The sequence below is a fragment of the Tasmannia lanceolata genome, unplaced genomic scaffold (assembly GCF_043159265.1).
Source record: "Tasmannia lanceolata isolate RefF3 unplaced genomic scaffold, GAP_Taslan_0.1 ptg000037l, whole genome shotgun sequence".
NCBI lineage: Eukaryota > Viridiplantae > Streptophyta > Magnoliopsida > Canellales > Winteraceae > Tasmannia > Tasmannia lanceolata.
The window spans coordinates 33,099,835-33,120,855 of record NW_027518714.1 but is presented as its reverse complement, the minus strand read 5'-3'; the positions used below and the strand labels follow the sequence as shown (position 1 = coordinate 33,120,855).

The window sequence follows — 21,021 nt, the reverse complement described above, 5'->3', positions numbered from 1 at the left end:
GAGGGGGAGTGTTAGTGTATGTATATGCCTATGGGCATATCCGTCTTTTGTACATTTCTCATTATATATAAATACATAAGTGAGTGGGAGACTCCCTAACTCACAATTTCTTTCTCTCATTCTCTTCCTCAACATTTTTATTTTTTTATTCATTTTAAATACAACAATTTAATAAGGCCCACCCTAGTTATGCGCACGCTCCCAATTTTGGGAGTGTGGTGGGCATCCCCACTTGATTGTGGGCCCAAATTTTTGAGGTAGTTACAATTTTAGTATGACTCAATATAAAAAGATGTAAATTACAAGGATGCCCTTACTAAGGGACTTGAGTAAAAATATAGAAGGATACCTAAAGAAATATTGTAAACTATGTTCATGCACCTAGTATTTTGGACCTTGGCAGCTATACAAATCTTCTTCTTGGTCATTACTAGATTACCGAAGTTGAACATGACTGTTAGGGAACTGTATGTAGCATTTTACCAATTTCACACCACTTAGCAGACCATTTAAGACAATTATTTGTGTGTGTGTGTGTGTATGTGTTTTTAAACCATGGGGCTATAGAAAATTGCAAACCTGGTTACTATATCTGCTTATCAATGAAAATCAATTTATGTAGCTATGATGATAATGCAAATTTAGCTCAAATTTGTCTGATAAACTCTCTTTTTTTTCAGATTTACAAAGGAAGATTGGAGAATGGGAGCTACGTTGCCATACGTTGTTTGGCATTATTTAAAAGATATTCTATTCGGAATCTTAAACTTCGGTTGGATCTACTTTCGAAGCTTCGTCATCCACACTTGGTTTGCCTTTTGGGGCACTGTATTGATGGTTCACAAGATGATTCCAGTGTCGACCAAGTCTTTCTTATTTATGAATATGTACCTAATGGAGATCTTCATACTCATCTTTCTGGTAAGATGATCACAAATAAACATTGATTACACAGTTTTCTCTAGAACTTTTAATTTGATATTGAGTTTGTTTTAATTACACTTAGTTCTGCAGAGCATAGCCCAGACAAGGTTCTTAAATGGCCAGAGAGATTGGCAGTTCTGATTGGCATTGCAAAGGCTGTGCACTTCCTACATACAGGAATAATTCCTGGTTTCTTCAAAAATCGATTGAAAACCAATAATATTTTGCTCGATGAGCATCGCATAGCAAGACTGAGCGACTATGGATTGTCCATTATTACAGAAGAAATTGACAAACATGAGGTGAGTATAATAGTTGAAATAACTTTATAAACCTAGGCTTTTCTTCTTTCATATAATTTCGGTCTCTGTATCCTAAATTATGTGGTGTTATTAAATGTCATCATTTGATTATATTTTATTACTTGATTTGTAGGTGAGAGCAGATGGCCATAAATCATCTTCTTCAATCAAAAGCAAAGCTACAACATGGTAGGGGTCCTTCTGGAAGTCCATGCTGAGTGTATATTGCATGAGCTCGGGTCAACTTTGTACAATTTAACCAATGGATACAATAAGCCTGTCAATTTTTTTACTATAAAAATATGCATTTTAATTAAAAGCATATCAAAGTATCCACAAACAGAAAGTGCTTTTAATTAGCAAATAGATTTCAGGTGAATTACAATTTTATTTATTTATTTAAGATTCACTGACAACCTTGAGATATTTGATATAAAGACCATGCAAGCAGTAATGGCCCCATTGCATGTACTGATCTTTTTTATTTTATTTTAATGGCTACTATCCCTTGTACATATTCTAAAGAACTGAGAAATACCTTCTCAACAAGTATCGAACACGATGTGCCGCAAAAAAAGAGTCAAGAAACGACACAAAGAGCACAATCACACAAGAAGCACAAGATTACGTGGTTCGGCATTGTGCCTACGTCCATGGGAGAAGATTTTCACTATTTCGGTCTAGGGTTACAAACTCTCTTCTTCTTGGCCAAGAAAACACAAAGAAAACCTAAACCCCGTAACCCTAACATGTGGCTTATATATCAATGCCACTACATGGAGAATATTACCATGTGCATCGGGCACGTTAGTCCGCTAGGGTCCAGTATGACATCTGCACAATACATATCGATATGGCTATGGTACTATTTTGTGCTACGACAGATTTCTTATTTTTTTAGTTGGGGGTTTCATAGCTTTTAGCCATTCTAGAAATTATGTTTAATAACTTACATTGAAATTTGATTTTGATATCCATCTTTGCAGGCAAATGGAAAAATTGGAAGATGATGTTTATAGCTTTGGGTTCATATTACTTGAAACACTTGTTGGCACTACAATATCTGAAAGAGGAGAAGCATCTTTGCTTAATGAAATGGTACGCCTGAACTTTTATATGGACAAAACTGATAATAATTGAGAATATGGTTACAATGTGGACCCTCTTAACTTAAACTGCCTTTCCTTCCATGATACTAGGTAAATTTATGGTAACATTTTAATGACTTCCTTTCCAATGGTTTGCAAATAAACATATACGAATGATAAGCTCAGGGGAGCCCTTGCAAAAATGAGCTGAAAGGGCACCCCCATTGGCTGCATGTCGCCATTGTGCATTTATGGTGGCTACAAGTCAAAGAGTATTAAATGCACTTTGGTGACTTGTAGCCAATGGGGGCGCCCTTTCAGCCCATTTTTGCAACGGCACCCTTGAGTTTATCATGTCTCCTGTTAGAAACATATTGTACAGATACTTGGTAGTTCAATTATCAAATTATTTGTTTTACTTGTCTTTCCTGGCCTAAGATTATCAAAATCAATGACAGGATTTTCAATTATTTATTGAATATTTTCAACATTGCACAACTACAAACAAGAAAGAAAGATTTAGTTTGAAGATGATCTATCAAAACCTAAATTCAGATTGTAATTAACATCCATCATATCTTGCCCTTGAACAGGCAACTAGTCTTCTTCATGGTATTTCATTACTTTACTAATCTTCACTGGCTAGAGAACTAGCTAACCACTAGGGCAGAAACTAATTCACTTGGAATTTATACAGGCACTAGCTGAAGTCCAATGATGTTGCTACTTACCATCAGCTACAAACTTACACATAAACATAAAAGTAGTTAAGATGTTCATTTGTGCTTGCCTGAACTGCAAGTGACAAAAACAGAGTAATTTAATTCTACAGGCAGTGGAACTGAGGGAGTTGGTTGTTAATATAGACCAAAATATCTGTAAGTTTGTTAGATTAGTTAGCCTAGTCAGCTAATCGTTAATTGAGAGACAACTAAGAGGTTTTTTTGCAATTTCCGTTTCTTGAATATAGTATAGATGGATCCTCCAAATGCATGGGATCTAGGCAACACTACCTCTGGGATTCAACCATTCCATTTCCAATCTGAATATCAGATTAATGATTGCGTTACTGATCTAAGGAATGCTAATTCTCCTTAGGGACTCCCTTGAACAAATATTTACGTCCCTGAGAGAAATAAACTTTATGAAGAATCCAACATAAGGTGGCCAATGAAAATTGGTCTTAGTTCTCGAAATAAGATTTTTTCGGATATTAAATGTTCTTTGGTCTTAGATCCCTCAAAGACTAATTGAAGGTAAATGTTCTTAGAGCTTTATAGGATGAGACTACAGTGAAAGCAGTGAAGCCTATAGGTTTACTGATAAAAGAATATAGTGAGACAAATGGTTTTCTATTAAACTGTGTTTCAGTGCAACTTCGGATGTTTGATGAGAATAGAGTTAGTCTGCTTCATCACTGTTGAAGCTTGCTGGCTTAATTCTCTGGTCACTGTGGTCTATCTGTGGCTTGGTTGTGCCAATTGGATCAACCCTGATTTGTTTTTGCTTTAATGTTTCGGTATTCTGACCAGTAAACTAAGATGATCCTTTATAGGCTATAACTGGCTTTTCCCAATCAACAAGGGGCATAATTGCCCTTTAGATATTTTATGTTCATGTTACTTTATTTTATATAGTACTTTCAATTGCCCATATATATATATATATATAGGGCCTGATGTATTGTACATGTAGTTTTTGGAACAATACATTACCTCCAAGCTTCTCCGCTTACTATCTCTTCCATCATATATCTCTTCTTCCCTTCCCCTTCCCTGTTATACGTCAAGCGATTCCTTAGCGTCTTATCCCCACGTAGTTATGTGATTTGTTGAGGTGTTTGTTAGGAGACCGTCTGGGTACATGGGATTTGTTATTACCTACTGTTGAGTTTGTCTACTGTAGTTTGGTTAATCGGTTTACTGGTGTGGATCTCGGATAGCGGAGGGAGTGCGCCACCCCGTTGTTGTTCGGTGGGTGGCCCCCCTGTCTCTCCGTATCTCCCCACACTCGGGGTAGTGCTTTGTTAATTGTCCTGTTGTTCCCTTTTGGTTTGGGGTGTGTTCGTGTCTACGTTTCCTGTGAACTTGGGATAAGAATATGAATTTCACGAAAAAGGCGACGATCAATGTTTCCGTTTAGTTTGCAGCCTAAACCCAGCATGGTCTTGTTAGAAATCTGAGTAAGGGATATGGTTACATGAGAGGAAGGTGTTAGGCACCCCTCATGCCCGGGAAAACCCTGTCTCTTGACTTCAATTGGTGGATTTTGGGAAAACTTTAGCAAAATTGATGTTAAACTCCTTTTTTAGATTAAAGCTTATTCCTGAGTTGGATTTTAAACATAAAGGAAAGAGAATAAGGGAAAGGAAAATGGTCTTTTGCTTTTAAATGCAGAGGGAAAATAGAATTCACATGACTTAGAAAAATAAAGAAAGACAATACAGGAGGAAATAAAGGAATTTCATTAATTCGACTTATTGACAATAAAGGGCTCTTTAATTTAGTATGTTCGTAGACAACAATACTTAAAAAATAGAGTAAACCATACAATGCTTCGCTTTAGGCGTCAAGAAGAATGGTCAATATCTGATCAGATTGATTGTTGAATACAAATAACAAGAATTAAGGAAATAACTTTTGTTTAGACTTTATAGACAATAAAGGAATCTCTTTAATCTAGTATGTTCATAGACAACAATACTAAAAAGATTGAGATGGACCATACAAAACTCGGCTCTAAACACCGAGAAGCATTGTCTATCTTCCTCGCGCTAGGCACCAAGAAGCATGGTCAATCTCTAATCAGATTAATTGTTGAATACAAATAATCGGAATTAAGGAAACTCATTCAATTAGACTTAGAGACATTAAAAGGAATCTCCTTAATCTAGTATGTTCATAAACAACAATACTAAAAAGATAGATTAGACCATAAAACACTTCGCTCTAGGCGCCGAGAAGCATGGTCAATATCTGATCAGATTGATTGTTGAATACAAATAACAGGAATTAAGGAAATACCCTTTGTTTAGACTTTATAGACAATAAATGAATCTCTTTAATCAAGTATGTTCATAGACAACAATACTAACAAGATTGAGATGGACCATACAACACTCGACTCTACACACCGAGAAACATTGTCTACCTTCCTCGCGCTAGGCACCGGGAAGCATGGTCAATCTCTAATCAGATTAATTGTTAACTACAGACAATCAGAATTAAGGAAACTCATTTAATTAGACTTACAGACATTAAATGAATCTATTTAATCTAGAATGTTCATAGACAACAATACTAAAAGATAGAGTAGACCAACGCTTCACTCTAGGCATTGAGAAGCATGGTCAATCTCTAATCAGATTGATTGTCGAATACAAATAACCAGAATTAAGGAAATAGCCGTTGAGACTTTATACACAATAAAGGAATGTCTTTAATCTGACATGTTCATAGACAACAATACTAAAAAGATTGAGATGGTGCATACAACACTTGGCTTTAGACACCGAGAAGCACTGTCTATCTTCCTCATGCTAGGCACGAGAAACATTGTCAATCTCTAATAAGATAGATTGATTGTTGAATACAAATAACCTGAATTAAGGAAACTCCTTTAATTAGTACTGATAGTAAAGGAATCTCTTTAATCTAGTATGTTCATAGACATCAATACTAAAAAGATAGAGTAGACCATATAACGCTTCACTCTAGGCATTGATAAGCATTGTCAATCTCTAATCAGATTGATTATTCAATACAAATAACCAGAATCAAGGAAATAGCCTTTGTTTAGACAACAATACTAAAATTGTTGAGATGGACAATACAACACTTGGATCTAGACTCTGAGAAGCATTGTCTACCTTCATCGCGCTAGGCACCGAGAAGCCTGGACAATCTCTAATCTGATTGATTGTTGAATGCAAATAATCGGAATGAAGGTGTTAAAGTATAAAAGATAAAATAACGCCTTTCTCTAACAGCTTAAGCTTTACGATGGTCGGCCCAAAGTGGGACCACATGTGCCAAGTGTTTGCCAAGTGGGCCACACGTGTGGGGGAGTGTTAAAGTATAAAAGATAAATAACGCCTTTCTCCAAAAGCTTAAGCTTTTGGAGAAGTTGGTAAGTTAATATGGTATCAGAGCCAAAGGTCTCGAGTTCAAACCTCCTGGATAGCAAAAATCCACATGCAATGGTCGGCCCAAAGTGGGACCACATGTGCCACGTGTTTGCCAAGTGGGCCACACGTGCGGGAGAGTATTAAAGTATAAAAGATTAAATACTTCCTTTCTCTAACAGCTTAAGCTTTTGGAGAAGTTGGTAAGTTAACATGGTATCAAAGCCAAAGGTCTCCAGTTCAAACCTCCCAGATAGCAAAAATCCACATGCGATGGTCTGCCCAAAGTGGGACCACATGTGCCACATGTTTGCCAAGTGGGCCACACATGCGGGGGAGTGTTAAAGTATAAAAGATAAATAACTTACCAACTTCTCCAATAGCTTAAGTTGTTGGAGAAAGGCGTTATTTATCTTTTATACTTTAACACTCCTCCGCACGTGTGGCCCACTTGGCAAACACGTGGCAAATGTGGTCCCACTTTGGGCAGACCATCGCTCTTGGAGAAGTTGGTAAGTTAACATGGTATCAGAGCCAAAGGTCTCAAGTTCAAACCTCCTGGATAGCAAAAATCCACGTGCGATGGTGACCCCAAAGTGGGACCACATGTGCCATGTGTTTGCCAAGTGGGCCACACGTGCAGGGGGGTGTTAAAGTATAAAAGATAAAATAACGCCTTTCTCTAACAGCTTAAGCTTTTGGAGAAGTTGGTTAGTTAACAGAAGTAAAACTCTTTTTTTTTAAACTTTATAGACAATAAAGGAATCTCTTTAATCTACTATGTTCATAGACAACAATACTATAAAGATTGAGATGAACCATACAACACTTAGCTCTAGACACCGAGAAGCATTGTCTATCTTCCTCACGCTAGGCACCAAGAAGCATGGTCAATCTAATCGGATTGATTTTTGAATACAAATAACTGGAATTACGGAAACTCCTTTAATTAGACTTACAGACAGTAAATGAATTTCTTTAATCTAGTACATAGACAACAAGACTAAAAAGATAGAGTTGATCATACAATGCTTCGCTCTAGGCACCGAGAAGCATGGTCTATCTCCAATTTGATTGATTGTTGAATATAAATAACCGGAATCAAGGAAATAGCCTTTGCTTAGACTTTATAGACAATAAAGGAATCTCTTTAATTTAGTTTGTTCATTGACAACAATACTAAAAAAGATTGAGATGGATCATACAACACTTGGCTCTAGACACCGAGAAGCAGTCTATCTTCCTCGACTAGGCACCGAGAAGCATGGTCAATCTCTACTCGGATTGATTTTTGGATACAAATAATCGGAATTAAGGAAACTCCTTTAATTAGACCTATAGACTGTAAATGAATCTCTTTAATCTAGTATGTTCATGGACAACAATACTAAAACGATAGAGTAGATCATACAACGCTTCACTCTAGGCACAGAGAAGCATGGTCAATCTCTAATATAATTGATTGTTGAATACAAATAACCGGAATAAGGAAACTCCTTTAATTGGACTTATGGACAATAAGGGAGTCTCTTGAATCTAGTATCTTTGTAGACAACAAGACTTAAAAGATTGAGATAGACCATACAACGCTTCGCTCGAGGCACCTAGAAGCATGGTCAATTTCTAATTTGATTGATTGTTGAATACAAAGAACCGGAATTAAGAAAACTCTTTTAATAGGGAAAAGTGGAAGAGGGGATTTATGCTAAGGGTTTGGGGCTAGAGGATCCCCAAACCCTATAGCTACCCACTACTAGTCTTGTAAAGGAAAGTAGAGAAAGCTGTAAATATACCTACTCAAAGGGTGTGGTGCTGCTTCGAATCCTCAGAAATTCGGCCGACTCCCGATGCCCGGCGATATACATCAGAAGAGATTTCAGCAGAAACTGGTTCTGAAAATCTCTTCAAGCTTCTCTCTCTCTCTCTCTCTTTAGGGTTTTCTAAAGCCAAAGGGGAAAAGGGTTGTGAATACCAAAGAGGGAGGGGTGCTAAAGGCTAAAAGGGTGTTATTATCAAAAAGGGAGGGGTGCTAATGCTAAAAGGGTGTTATTATCAAATAGGGTGAGTGGAAAACCAGAGCAAAAGTGGAAAAAAGTGAAAATGAGGAGGAAAAGGGATGAAAATGAGGGAGGGAGGCCTCTCCTTTTATAGATTTTGGTTGCAAAATCGCAGGGACTCTCCCCTGCGATTTTAAAGTCGTAGGGACTCCCTAGGGAAGGAGGGCTCCACCTCGAAATAGTGGTTCTGGGGCTCCGGTTAGGGTTTCGGGTTTCCGGGAGTGGTTTTCTGGCTGTAGGGATGCATAAACACTTTCAAACTTATCTAAAATCAAAATCATTTCTTTTACTAGAAATTGGGATTCTCCCTTCCTTCTGCTAACTCCCCACAGAGAACATCTTTCCCTATCCACCACGAGTAGTAGAGGTGATCATGTACTAAAAGGGAAATGGAGCAGATCTTCCCAAGATCAGAGGAAAGCAGAACATTTCGCAGCATCCTGTGCCTTTGAAATCACCTTTAAAGAGTACTCGGAGAATCGTAAACCCCTGCTAGGGACACCCAGAATGTACACTCTTATTTGCTGCAATGAAATTACTTTTGTCCCTCACCTTGTGTTAACTTTTCTCCTGTCTGTGGAAATGAATACACTAGGGGCATTTTGCGTCATTAGTCGCTGGAAATAGCAACTAACAACGCAAAATGCTCACACAATCATCAAAAAAGCTGTACTAGGGGCATTTTGTGTCGTTAGTCGCCCGAAATAGCAACTAGCATTGCAAAATGCTCACACAATCATCAAAAGAGCTACGCTAGGGGCATTTTGCTTGACTGATCACTGTTCATGGTGATCAGCAACTCAAAATGCGCATCCTCAAGCAAAACATTAGTGGAAGCACATGTAAGAAAAAGCAACCATACAAATGAGAAAAATAAACCATCCAAAATAAACTTATTTATATATAAATGTACATCCAATATATCTAGTCCAATACATCGAAAATAAACAATGCAAAACATCAAGAAGGTGGAGCTGGTGGGAGATCTGCTAAGTCCGATGCTGGTGGATCATAACTTGACGGAGGGATGGTCATCGACTCTGGGGGCACTGAGTACGTCCCTGCATCGGTAGGCGCTCGGGAAACTGAACCCTCGTCAGACCCTCCGCCTGATCCTTCACCAAATGCCTCTCCAACCAGTGCCCTGAGAGCCCGGCTCACCTCAGAGTACTCATCATTGCTCGGTGCTCTGATCCTAGATAGGATGTCTCCTCCCGAAGTCTCTGCAGTCCTCTCCGCTGGATCTGAAGATCCATGATCATATAGCCCGAGAGCCACTGTCCATGTCCTCACCCTCTTCGCAGAAGAGGGTCTGGTCGCCGCACGATGCTTGCATGCTCGCAGGCGCGAGAGTCTCGGCATCGTCCGAATCTGAAGAACCGAGGACGTAATCCTCATCATCATCCTCAGTGCCAGCATCAGCTGTAATGTCAATGGTAGGATCACGAGGTGAAGGATTTGATCCCTCTGCATGCTCCGACTGCTCGTCTGCAGGCTCCCACTACTCGTATATCGGCACCTGCTCCCGCCCCTGAAAAATAACATCAATTAATAAGCACATCCAAGATTCAAACATAAATAATGAAGAGCCAATGAATGGAAGATGAGCATACCTGGCCGGCCATGTAACGCTCGTACATGGCCATCCTCGCTCTCAGATCGGTGTTCTCCTGCTGAGCAGCAAATCATCCGTCTCGCGCCATTCTTGATCGGAGAACAGGACCCTAGCCTCGGCCCCATCAGCCCTAGCCTCAGCCGCCTCGACCCTGGCAATCGCGACTCTGAGCGGGGCGTCATCTCTTCATCGCTGCAAAAAGGGAAATATCAAATATGAGAACCGAATACCATGAAACACTTGTCAATAGTGCGAAAAAATGGAAAAGAGGTAAAAACATACCTCAGCGAGCAGCCTTGTAGAAAGGGACCACAAGCTCCCAACCAATAATAAGAGATCATTCCCTTGATTTCGGGGGGGAAGCTCTTAAGGAAGGAACACAAATCAACATGCAGATACGATGCTAAATGTACAAGTGAAAAAGTAAACAAAAAATGTACTCACTCCTGGTGTAGAGGCCGGAATGGGGTAACCCACAGCCTACTGAGGCACCTCTAGGGTAATCTTAGTAATCTCACCCCCTGATGACTGGGAGGGTCCAACCTGGCATCGTGGATTGCCTGGCTGCCTGTGGAGGTGGCGGAACAAATGTAAGCGCTGATCGAGGAATCGGTGGCTTAGGAATCTCTCGAGAAGTCCCGATCGATCCCACAGCCTGATAGTAGAATGTGTAGGCGGAGGAGGTCGCCTCACTGGGGAAGGAGATCTGGAGGAGGACTCGCTCCATGATCTGTCTAGCAACACCCCCTTCGCTTGCCCACTGGTAGGGGGTTGCTCTCTACTCCGCCCCTCCCTCGCACCCGACGGGCTGGCATGTTTGGGGCAGGCTGACGCTCGGGGCGGATAGCGGAAGCTTTGATAAAGGGATGGCAATGCTAAGTAAATGGAAGTAAATGATTGTAGGTTGCTCTTGGGTAAAGACAGGTTATTGGATGAGTTAAAAGAAGATCAACAAGATCTAATTGGTTAAAGGATTTAGGATCTTTGTTTGTTAGAGAAATCGGATGGAAAGATTCAAAAGGCCGGGTTCAAAGGAGTGTTAAGGTTGAAAGTATTGGAACTATAATCTGTTGAGAATAAAAGAGAGTTGAGGGCTGTTGGGAGGATGTTATAATCAAGTTAGAGGTGGCTGTTTGATAAAGGCGTGGTGAAGGTGGAATTGGGGTGTTCAGACAGCTTGGGGAGGGGTAGAGTTAATTACATCAAATCAAAGGGTAATAGGAAGGGTTTCTGTTGGGGTTGTATGGGAGGCTTCGGAAAAAGGATATGGGAATTCAGGGTGGTGTAAGCCGGCTGAAATAATGGGCTGAAGATAGGATTGGGATCGGCTAAGACTTTGTGTTGCCGACAATGGAAGGTGAAGCAGGGAAGGGGCTGCTTCTCTGTGATGATAAACTGATTGTTTAGATCTGTCTTGATGGATAGAAACTTGCATTCAACAAGTGATAAATATCAAGAATAAAACTAGAAAATCTCACAGGAATTCTAGCTTCTACTTGAAGAAGATAAACAAAGGAATAAATTCCTAAAATAACTTAACTTTTTTTCAAATAAAATCAGCCTCTAAAACGTTTTACAATGACTCTATTTTATAGACTTTTGTTGACGTTCCTACTTCTAATAAAACTAGAAAAGATAAACTAAAAGATCCTAAACTTTCTCAAATTCCTAAAATCTCTCTACCTTTCCTCAATTTCTAGAACTCCTAAATTACTTCTACTTGGACGACCAACTCACCACAAATTTGTCCAAAAAATATTCTAACAAAATATATTTCTAATAATAAAAAGGAAATTATAATCAAACTAAAACTCTTCATGATAAGGGATCAACGTAGGCCGTTGATCTGCATGCTCGGATGAGATGCACCTGCATCACAGGCTCTCTGATCGGTGGCCCCCTCGCGGACACAACACTCGAGGAACGCCCTTGTGCTGCTCCTCTAACGAATGACGAATCGCCTAGCCAATGTCGCTCCCCCCTCTGCCTCTGCCGCTGCCATGGCAGCATCATAATGAGGAGACCCCGTAGCAGCAGAGGCAGAGAGTCAATCTCTGCCTCGACATCCTTGGGCTGTCCTGCATCAGGAGCAGCCTGTAAGAAACAAGTCAGATTACATAAAATAAAAAATAAAAAATATTCGAAGTCTAATAAAGCAGAAAATATACAAGGGAAAGAATCACACCTCCTCTGGGGTCAAGGTAGGCATTGGTTCTCGTCGAGCCCAGGGAGCATAATCACCGGGCACAAAGAACCCATCCGTCACCTCGAACTCGGTGCTCTCCAAGGTCCGGTAGGTCTGCTCCGGGATCCAGTCCTGCCTCATAAGGCTGCCCAATGGAACAACGGGGATCCGCTGGATCTCGTGCCTGAGAAACTATCGGGCATTCCTCTCGGGCAAGTAGAGGGCTGATCCATCGTAGGAGTGGAAAATGGCCATCCGCTCCGAAATCGCCCGAACACGCAAATCACCCAATCACCTGTCCTGGACACGAGGATGGCCATCCTAAGGCTGCCAGCTGACCTGCAAATGTACAGACATCGTGCTGAAAAAGAGATAAACAAATATATAAGTACAACAGGCTCATGAATAAATGCAAAAGACAAGAGTAAGAAACTAACGTCGGCATGATGGATCCGGTCAATAGCCTCTCGGACCTCGCAGATCGGTGAGAGACGATGCGTGTAACGACCCGAAACAATCGAGCCGCTATAAGCAAAAGAAACAACTGAAAAACCATCATGAATTATTTTTTTTTAAATAGAAGATAACCTAAATAATAACATTCTTAAACCTACCACGACCACAATTCTTATTCCAAATAAAACACAAATAAGTCAACCAGTCTGAAAGATAAAACATAACTCATGAAATAAAATAATCCATAGACTTGAAATTAAGCAATGACAAAACAAGTCATCGGAACTCATGAACTCCAATCCCCACTATGCGCACCCCTCCCTTTTTCCTCTTAGGTCTCCTCATCAGAAAAGGCAGCATCATCCACATATTCATTTCCTGTGGTGTAAATCAACGTAAGCAAGATCCTCCAGTGACTTAATTCAAGTAAATCAAACAATATTAGAGAGAGGTAATGTAGATTGATCATATGATGAATATGTTATCAAGAAAGATATGAAGATCTAAAGAGCAATATAAACAATAATCGACAATAGTGAAAGGAACATAAATTTTGGTGTGTAAAATATGTAGATGACATGCGACAGCTACACCCCGGGCTCATTTGGCATTTTTCCCCTTTTTCTTTTTCTTTCACTTATTTTCGTCCAGGTACCCTGCCTCACGACTTATCCACTACCCCCGTCTAAAGGTAGTGGCAGTTTTGGTCTTTTGATTACGGATGACAAACATCATGTTAAGCCGCCTTAGGGATTATTTCTCTCCGGAAAGATTATCAACACAAGGCTGCGCACTCTGATCGTGTTGACTTTTGACCTTTTTGGTCCAAGGACGACACAACGGCCTCCCTTATACCTCCATCCATATGCCCATAACAAAGTATAAAGTAATCCCTTTTCTTTCCTTTGAACTACGACATGCATATCTATATAGAATTTGGAATCGAAATCAACGAAGTTATCATGTCAATTTAACTAGAAAAACTAATTGAAATAGGAGTATAAATACGAAAATCAATCTAACATTAACAAACCCATATTGAGAGATATATAAGAATAGTCCAACTGTCACTTGCCTTAATAAGTCCGCGTGATGAGAGAAACCGCAAGGTCTCTAAACAAGAATAGAGGGAGCGATCAACCTGAAAACGAGGCCACCATACAATTATGCTAGATTCACACAAGTTTACCATTTCTAACCTAAGGTGGTTTGGAGTGCCATTTATCCTTTGCTTTAATAATAATAATTATTATCATTATATATATAAATATGGGGAAAGAAAATTTTACAAGGTAATGGCAACATTCATCTGCTAACAACATTCATCACTAGTGTGTCGAATTTTGGCATTCAATTTGTTATCTTAAAATTTCAGATTGATAGACACCCTTTTATACATATATAACTAGTCTAAAAGAAAATCCCAAATTTACAGTCATACATGTATATTTAATTGGTCCAAACTTTCAGTAATAAAAACACCTTTATACGTATGCTCTTTTGACACTAAACTTTTTTTCAGATTTAAATATTAAATTTTACACATATTTAGTTGGTTTGGAAATATTTAAGATTTACACTCATACATATATCAATATGCATATACTTATAAATCAAATCCTTTTTAAAAAAAAAATCAAAATATATCTTCATATATAATCAACTGATGTTAAATTTCAGATTTAATACGAATTCTTATAGATATAAAAGTTAGTCCAAAATTTCAGTTATATATATATATATATATATATATATATATATATATATATATATATATATATATATATATATGAGGAAAAGGATTATAAGCTCGAGCGTACCAACCTTATGGTACGCTCGAGCGTACCATCCTAACTTGTCCAAAGTGGAGGGCAAAAATGGGCAGATTTGTGGACAAACAGTGTCTGTCCATTTTGACCTCCACAAATGGATGGGTTAGGATGATCCTATGGAGCTGATTTTTGGTACACGCCCCATCTATATAAGGGCCTTTCAAATGAATGCTTTGGATCATCCTAAAAATGTGGGCCTATGGTACGCTTGAGTGCCCAATCACATGGGTCCCACATTTTTTTGTGGTGATCCAAAGCATTCATTTGCAAGGCCCTATCATAGATAGGGTGTGTACCAAAAATCAACTCCATTGAATCATCCTAACCCGTCCAAAGTGGAGGGCAAAAATGGGCAGATTTGTGGACAAACAGTGTCTGTCCATTTTGACCTCCACAAATGGATGGGTTAGGATGATCCTATGGAGCTGATTTTTGGTACACGCCCCATCTATATAAGGGCCTTTCAAATGAATGCTTTGGATCATCCTAAAAATGTGGGCCCACATGTGATTGGGCACTCGAGCGTACCATAAGGTTGGTACGCTCGAGTGCTCAATCACATGGGTCCCACATTTTTTTGTGGTGATCCAAAGCATTCATTTGCAAGGCCCTATCATAGATAGGGTGTGTACCAAAAATCAACTCCATTGAATCATCCTAACCCGTTCAAAGTGGAGGGCAAAAATGGGCAGATTTGTGGACAAACAGTGTCAGTCCATTTTGACCTCCACAAATGGATGGGTTAGGATGATCCTATGGAGCTGATTTTTGGTACACGCCCCATCTATATAAGGGCCTTTCAAATGAATGCTTTGGATCATCCTAAAAATGTGGGCCCACATGTGATTGGGCACTCGAGCGTACCATAAGGTTGGTACACTCGAGCGTACAATCCTTTTCCTCACATATATATATATATATATATAGAGGAAAGTGTTGGTGAGCTTAAGCTCACCAAACTTATGGTGAGCTTAAGCGCCCAATCACATTGGGGCCTACTTTGTTAGGATGATCCAAAGCATTCATTTGAAAGGCCCTTACATAGATAAGGTGTGTACCAAAAATCAGCTCCATAGGATCATCCTAACCCATCCATTTGTGGAGGTCAAAATGGACAGACATTATTTGTCCACAAATCTGCCCATTTTTGTCCTCCACAAATGGAGGGGTTAGGATGAGCCTATGGAGCTGATTTTTGGTACACACCCTATCTATGATAGGGTCTTGCAAATGAATGGTTTGGATCACCACAGAAAATGTGGGACCCATGTGATTGGGGCGCTTAAGCTCACCAACACTTTCCTCATATATATATATATATATATACAGTTAGTAGGTCTTATCAAAATATATACCCATGTAAATTTGTCCTTAAAATTTCAGATTTAATACTCATATTTATATGTATAAGAGTTGATCTAAAAGAATTTCAGATTTAATACGAATATCATATTTTTTTTATATATACATATTGACGTTAATCTAAAATTTCTAGATTCGTTTACACAATACTCGCTTGTATAAACCAACCCAAAATTTCTAGATTTACGAGCATACGTAATGAAAGAAAACCTTAAGGTTCTAGATCTTGATCAAGGGTACAACCCTAGGATCCTTTATTTTACAATTCTTAGAAATCCTTAGGTTATGAAAATAGGGCACTTACTTGGAGTGGATCGAAGTGAAGAGGTTAGATCGCTCTCTTTCTTCTCTTCTCTTCCTCTCTTTCTTTTTTCCTCTCTCTTTTTCTCCTTTTTTTCTTTTTTTTTCCATGCATGGGAGAGGGGAGACTTTTGTGTGCACGTTTTTCCTCAAAAGGGAAAAACGTAGGCTTTTTACTAATTTTTTTGTTTTATTTGGTTTGTTTCTTTAATTAATCCCTTTCTTAGGTGTTACTCCTTCATTTATTGCTAATTAGAAAGCCCATAATATAGCTAACTTACTTAGGTTTTTTATTTTCAAAATAATATTCAAGTGGGGCCCACAAGGATGTTGAGCACAACTCAAGGGGGAGAGTTGTGCGCACGATTTTCAAGAAGAGGGAAATCTTGTAATTCTTCCCTATTTTATCTCTTTCTATGTTTATTCATTCTTTTTATGTATGCATTACCCCTTTAATATGTTCTTCACATATTCATTAAGATTTTTGGGAGATCTTTTAAACATTCAAGTTATGTAGGTGGACCCACCCAACTTGGAGAAACGTGCGCACATTTTCCCCTTCATGGGAAAACGTGGGTTACTCCCAAATTCCACTATTCCATATATTTTCCCCAAACTTTATTAGTTTTCGTGAAAATTGATTTTCAATGAAAGTTATTTATCATTTTAAAGTTTTAATTACTTTAAATAAGGACCCTTTATCCATAGATCATCCGATCTAAGATAATTAAGGGGAAATAAAGGTCCAATTTCAAGATCCGATATTGATCCAAGGTGGATTGATGATCTTGACCATTAATTTAAACTCTATAAGCCAAAATTTTGATTTTTATAAAGATCAATAAGGGAGATCGAAAGAGTGGTCTTTACAATGCGTCCCTGTGTTGCTCATGCCCCATCGGGCGTGACCCGACCAAAAAACTGACTCATGGTCCTGAAGGGGTGGGGCTCACAGTCGGAACGTCTCGAATGCCCAAGAGTGCATGAAATCAAAGCAAAATAATGAGAATTGAGGCATACAAATCATATAATAACTAAAATGAAAGAAAATAAACAGAAATAAAAGAAAGGAAGATAACGAACCGCCCAAAACAACCAGAGCCCGCATATCGACTTCGAGTCGTCGCTGGACAATCGGTCCATCTCTCTAATGAGGTAGGCATATTCGGCCCCACGCCAATCATATCTCCCCACGGTCTCCACCTCGCGAACGGTCTCCACCTCGCGAACAATGCTGAAGAAGTCCCGATGGATCGAGTTGCCGTTCGATGAGAGCATCATATGCCCCAGAAGCATGGTTTTAAATTTCGACCGAAATCCGGATTTCGGTGGAGACCGACACCGAAATTGGGGTTTTCCGAAACGGTAGTTTATTTCGGTCCGAAATTTCGGAATTTTGGTCGAAATTCTGTTTTTACCAAAATTGAAGTTAAAAAACTATTTTTTTTTATTAATTTAATATTTTACCCAAATTTCAGACCGATATTCACGAAATTTCGCCCTAAATTTCGGAAATTTGGCATTAAAACTAATTTATTTAATTCAATGTTTTATTCAAACCTTTTAAATTCGAGTAAGAAATTTTGACCGAAATTACCGAAATTTCGGGTGAAAATTAATACTATTTTTCGGGTCTAGTAAGTGATTTCGACCGAAATTTCTGAATTTCGGTTTTTTGAGGGCTCGAAACCGGTACCGAAACCGAAATTTAAAACCTTGCGCAGAAGGAACATTACAAAACTGATATCCGGGCGGCAATAATAATTAGCATCTGATGACGCCTGTCTCGCGGGCCATCTCTCGAACCAACTCAATCTGATCGAATCTCCGATGGCGTAGTCCACCACTGTGCGTCGCGGTATGTCCAACACCTCTCGAAGCTCGGCCTCTGTAACGGGTCTCAGTGCGACGTGCTGTCCCCCCATCGGAAGCCTAGAAAGTGCAGAGAAGGCGAGTGGGGTGGTCATACCCACCTCTCCTATCGGAAAGTAGAAAGTGTGGGTGTTATCCCACCACCTATCTGCCAAGGCCAAATGGCCAATACTAGATCCTTCTCAGATACCCGAGGATCTAATAAGACATGCTGATCAAGACTCGTGGCCATGACATAGTCATGAGTCTGTGGGGGGAGAGAATCCCAGAATCTCCGGACTCCTCGCAAGGAGCCCCGTGTGGTCATCTCGGGCAAGGCCTGTGAATGCCACAAAAAGAAAATGAAATCATACATTGGACAATCATGGAGAAGCACTTGACTTTATTTGAACTTTAGAGGATGGTTCGTAAATCTGCAGATAGACCATCTCCTATAAAGTTCAAACTACCACGATCCCTTCATCAAGGGCGATCTTTATGATTTTAGGTGAATGCCGCAATCACAAACATCGTTGTCTATAAAAAAACAAAAATAACGGGTGTCAAAATCGCCCCCAAACAGGTTTTTCCGTTAGGGAAGGCTCCCTCAAAAAAAAATTAATTTAATTAATTTTAAATTAAATTCAATAACTCACCTCCTCTCGGCGAAACCATCCCGATAGATGGTACCATGTGCGGTGTAGAAGAGTGCCATGGTACCACGTAGCAACACCCTGCTCCTCATCGTTGGGGCGCGTGTTATCCAGCACCACCTCCTTCCTCCCCTAGAGTGACGTCCACCCATCTCGCTAGAAAATCTAAAGGAGATTAGAAAACTCAGAGGAAGCTAGAAGACTCAGAGAGAAGGGAAGTCGAGAGTTAGAAAATGAAGTGAAAATGAGTCATCACGCCTATTTATTGGCAAAAAAGAGGTCGGTTGCGATTTCCAAAATCCCAACCGGTGCGATTTTCATTGATTTATCTCATTTTCCCGATATTCTATCACTTTTTCATTCATTCCATCCCATTTCCTCCTCTTTCGGGATTTGAATCTTGTCAAAACAACACCAATCGATCCCAGTTCTTTCCGGGACTCCTCAACAGGACTCCTCGATCCTAGTCAAATCACCTAATTCAGGACCAATTATTCCCAGGAATCTCCCCAGTCAACCTGTAAAACTCCTAATCTCTGTTCTTGCCAACACACAGGCATTTCACTAAGAACACTTTTGCCCTCAGCGGATTCATTCTAGTGTTCGCAAGATGCTTTATTCTCAGCTTTCAAATCGACCGTTTCTCCAAATCGGTCGAATCTAGTCAAGCAACATCAAGCCAAACACATCAATCTCGATCAAATACCGATCAAAGTTGAATTTTTCAAAAGCATCGGTCGTTCAGACTAACCTCCAAGTGATCATTCAGATCAATCTCTCAGTCATTCAAACTCGGGATCAGACCCGGACAGGTCTTTCCCTCCATCAAAATTCTGGATCGGATCCCAACGAACGGATCCCTTCCTCTCAAATTCTGAATCGGATCCCATTGAACGGATCCCATCAGCTTCTGGATCGGATCCCAACGAACAGATCCCCTCCATTCAAGCTTCTGGATTGGATCCCAACGAACGGATCCCCTCCACTTCAAAATCTAGATCGTATCCCAATGAACGGATCCCCTCCCATTCAAGCTTAATCCTAGATCGGATCCCAATGAACGGATCCCCTCCATCAGCTTCTGGATTGGATCCCTAACATATCCCTTCTAATTCAAAAATCTAGATCGGATCCCAACGAACGGATCCCATCCATCCAAGCTTAATCCCGAATCAGATCCCTTCCTCCCAAATTCTGGATCGGATCCCAACGAACAGATCCCCTCCATCAGCTTTTGGATCGGATCCCAACGAACGTATCCCTTCAAATTCAAAAATTTGGATCAGGTCCCAACGAATGGATCCCCTCCACTTCAAAAATCTGGATCGGATCCCAACGAATGGACCCTCTCCCTCTCAAGCTTAATCCCCGATCGGATCTCAACGAACGGATTCCTTCCTCTTAAATTCCGGGCCGAATCCCGTCTTCATGGATCCTTCCCTCAAATGCAAACCTTGTAGGTTGCTCGTCATCGCACAACACCAGTCTTTTGGCCAACCCTTAAGACACCAGCACTAGATGTCAGAAAGACATCTCCAAACCTTGGGGCCTATTCTAACACGGAGCCCGCCTTTTGGCCAACCCTTACGGCACCTGCACTGGATGTCAGAAAGACATCCCCAAACCTTATAGGTTGCTCGTCATCTCACCGTACCGGTCTTTTCGCCAACCCTCAAGACACTAGCACTGGATGTGAGAAAGACATCCCCAAACCTTGGGGCCCGTCTTAAGACGGAGCTCCTTTTGGCGAACCCTTAAGGCACCTGGACTGGATGCCAAAAAGACATCCCCAAACCTTATAGGTTTCTTGTCATCGCACGTCACCGGTCTTCTGGCAAACCCTCCCCCCAATTTTCCCTCCCAAACAATGAACTTGTGGATCAAGGGCTCACACAAGCAGCATTACCATGACCTAGAGATTGACTTCAGGCGATAGCGTAGCCCCCCATTGGTCCCTCTCGACTGTTAATGTCACATCCAAATAAGGCTCGCTTAATAGTCGTATATTTTCAAACTTAAAACCGTAAGCGAGAGGTTTCCACTCAAGGACCTAACAACAAGACTTCTCGGTAAAGGCCATGCGCCTAAGGATCCGATGAAGGCTTGCAACCCTAATCACTAGCCATCAGTGAAAAAATGTTGTTGTCTCTTCTAGCTTTGGCATTCGCGTGTCAGCAACCCTCGGCCAAAAGTGGGGCATCTATAGACACCCCATTTTGTCAAGACCATGCTAATGATGGGTTGTCGCAAGGACGAGTGCTATGATGAGTCCC

General features: G+C 40.2%; 1 protein-coding gene across 1 annotated transcript in view; it reads left to right on the top strand.

The window, feature by feature from the left end:
* LOC143861766 (Leucine-rich repeat protein kinase family protein) overlaps positions 1-21,021 on the top strand; it is a 67,208-nt gene that overhangs the window by 39,509 nt on the left and 6,678 nt on the right. The window contains 4 exon segments of the mRNA XM_077372682.1: positions 681-921; positions 1,015-1,226; positions 1,360-1,415; positions 2,213-2,324. Of these exon segments, the coding sequence (XP_077228797.1) occupies positions 681-921; positions 1,015-1,226; positions 1,360-1,415; positions 2,213-2,324 (621 nt within the window).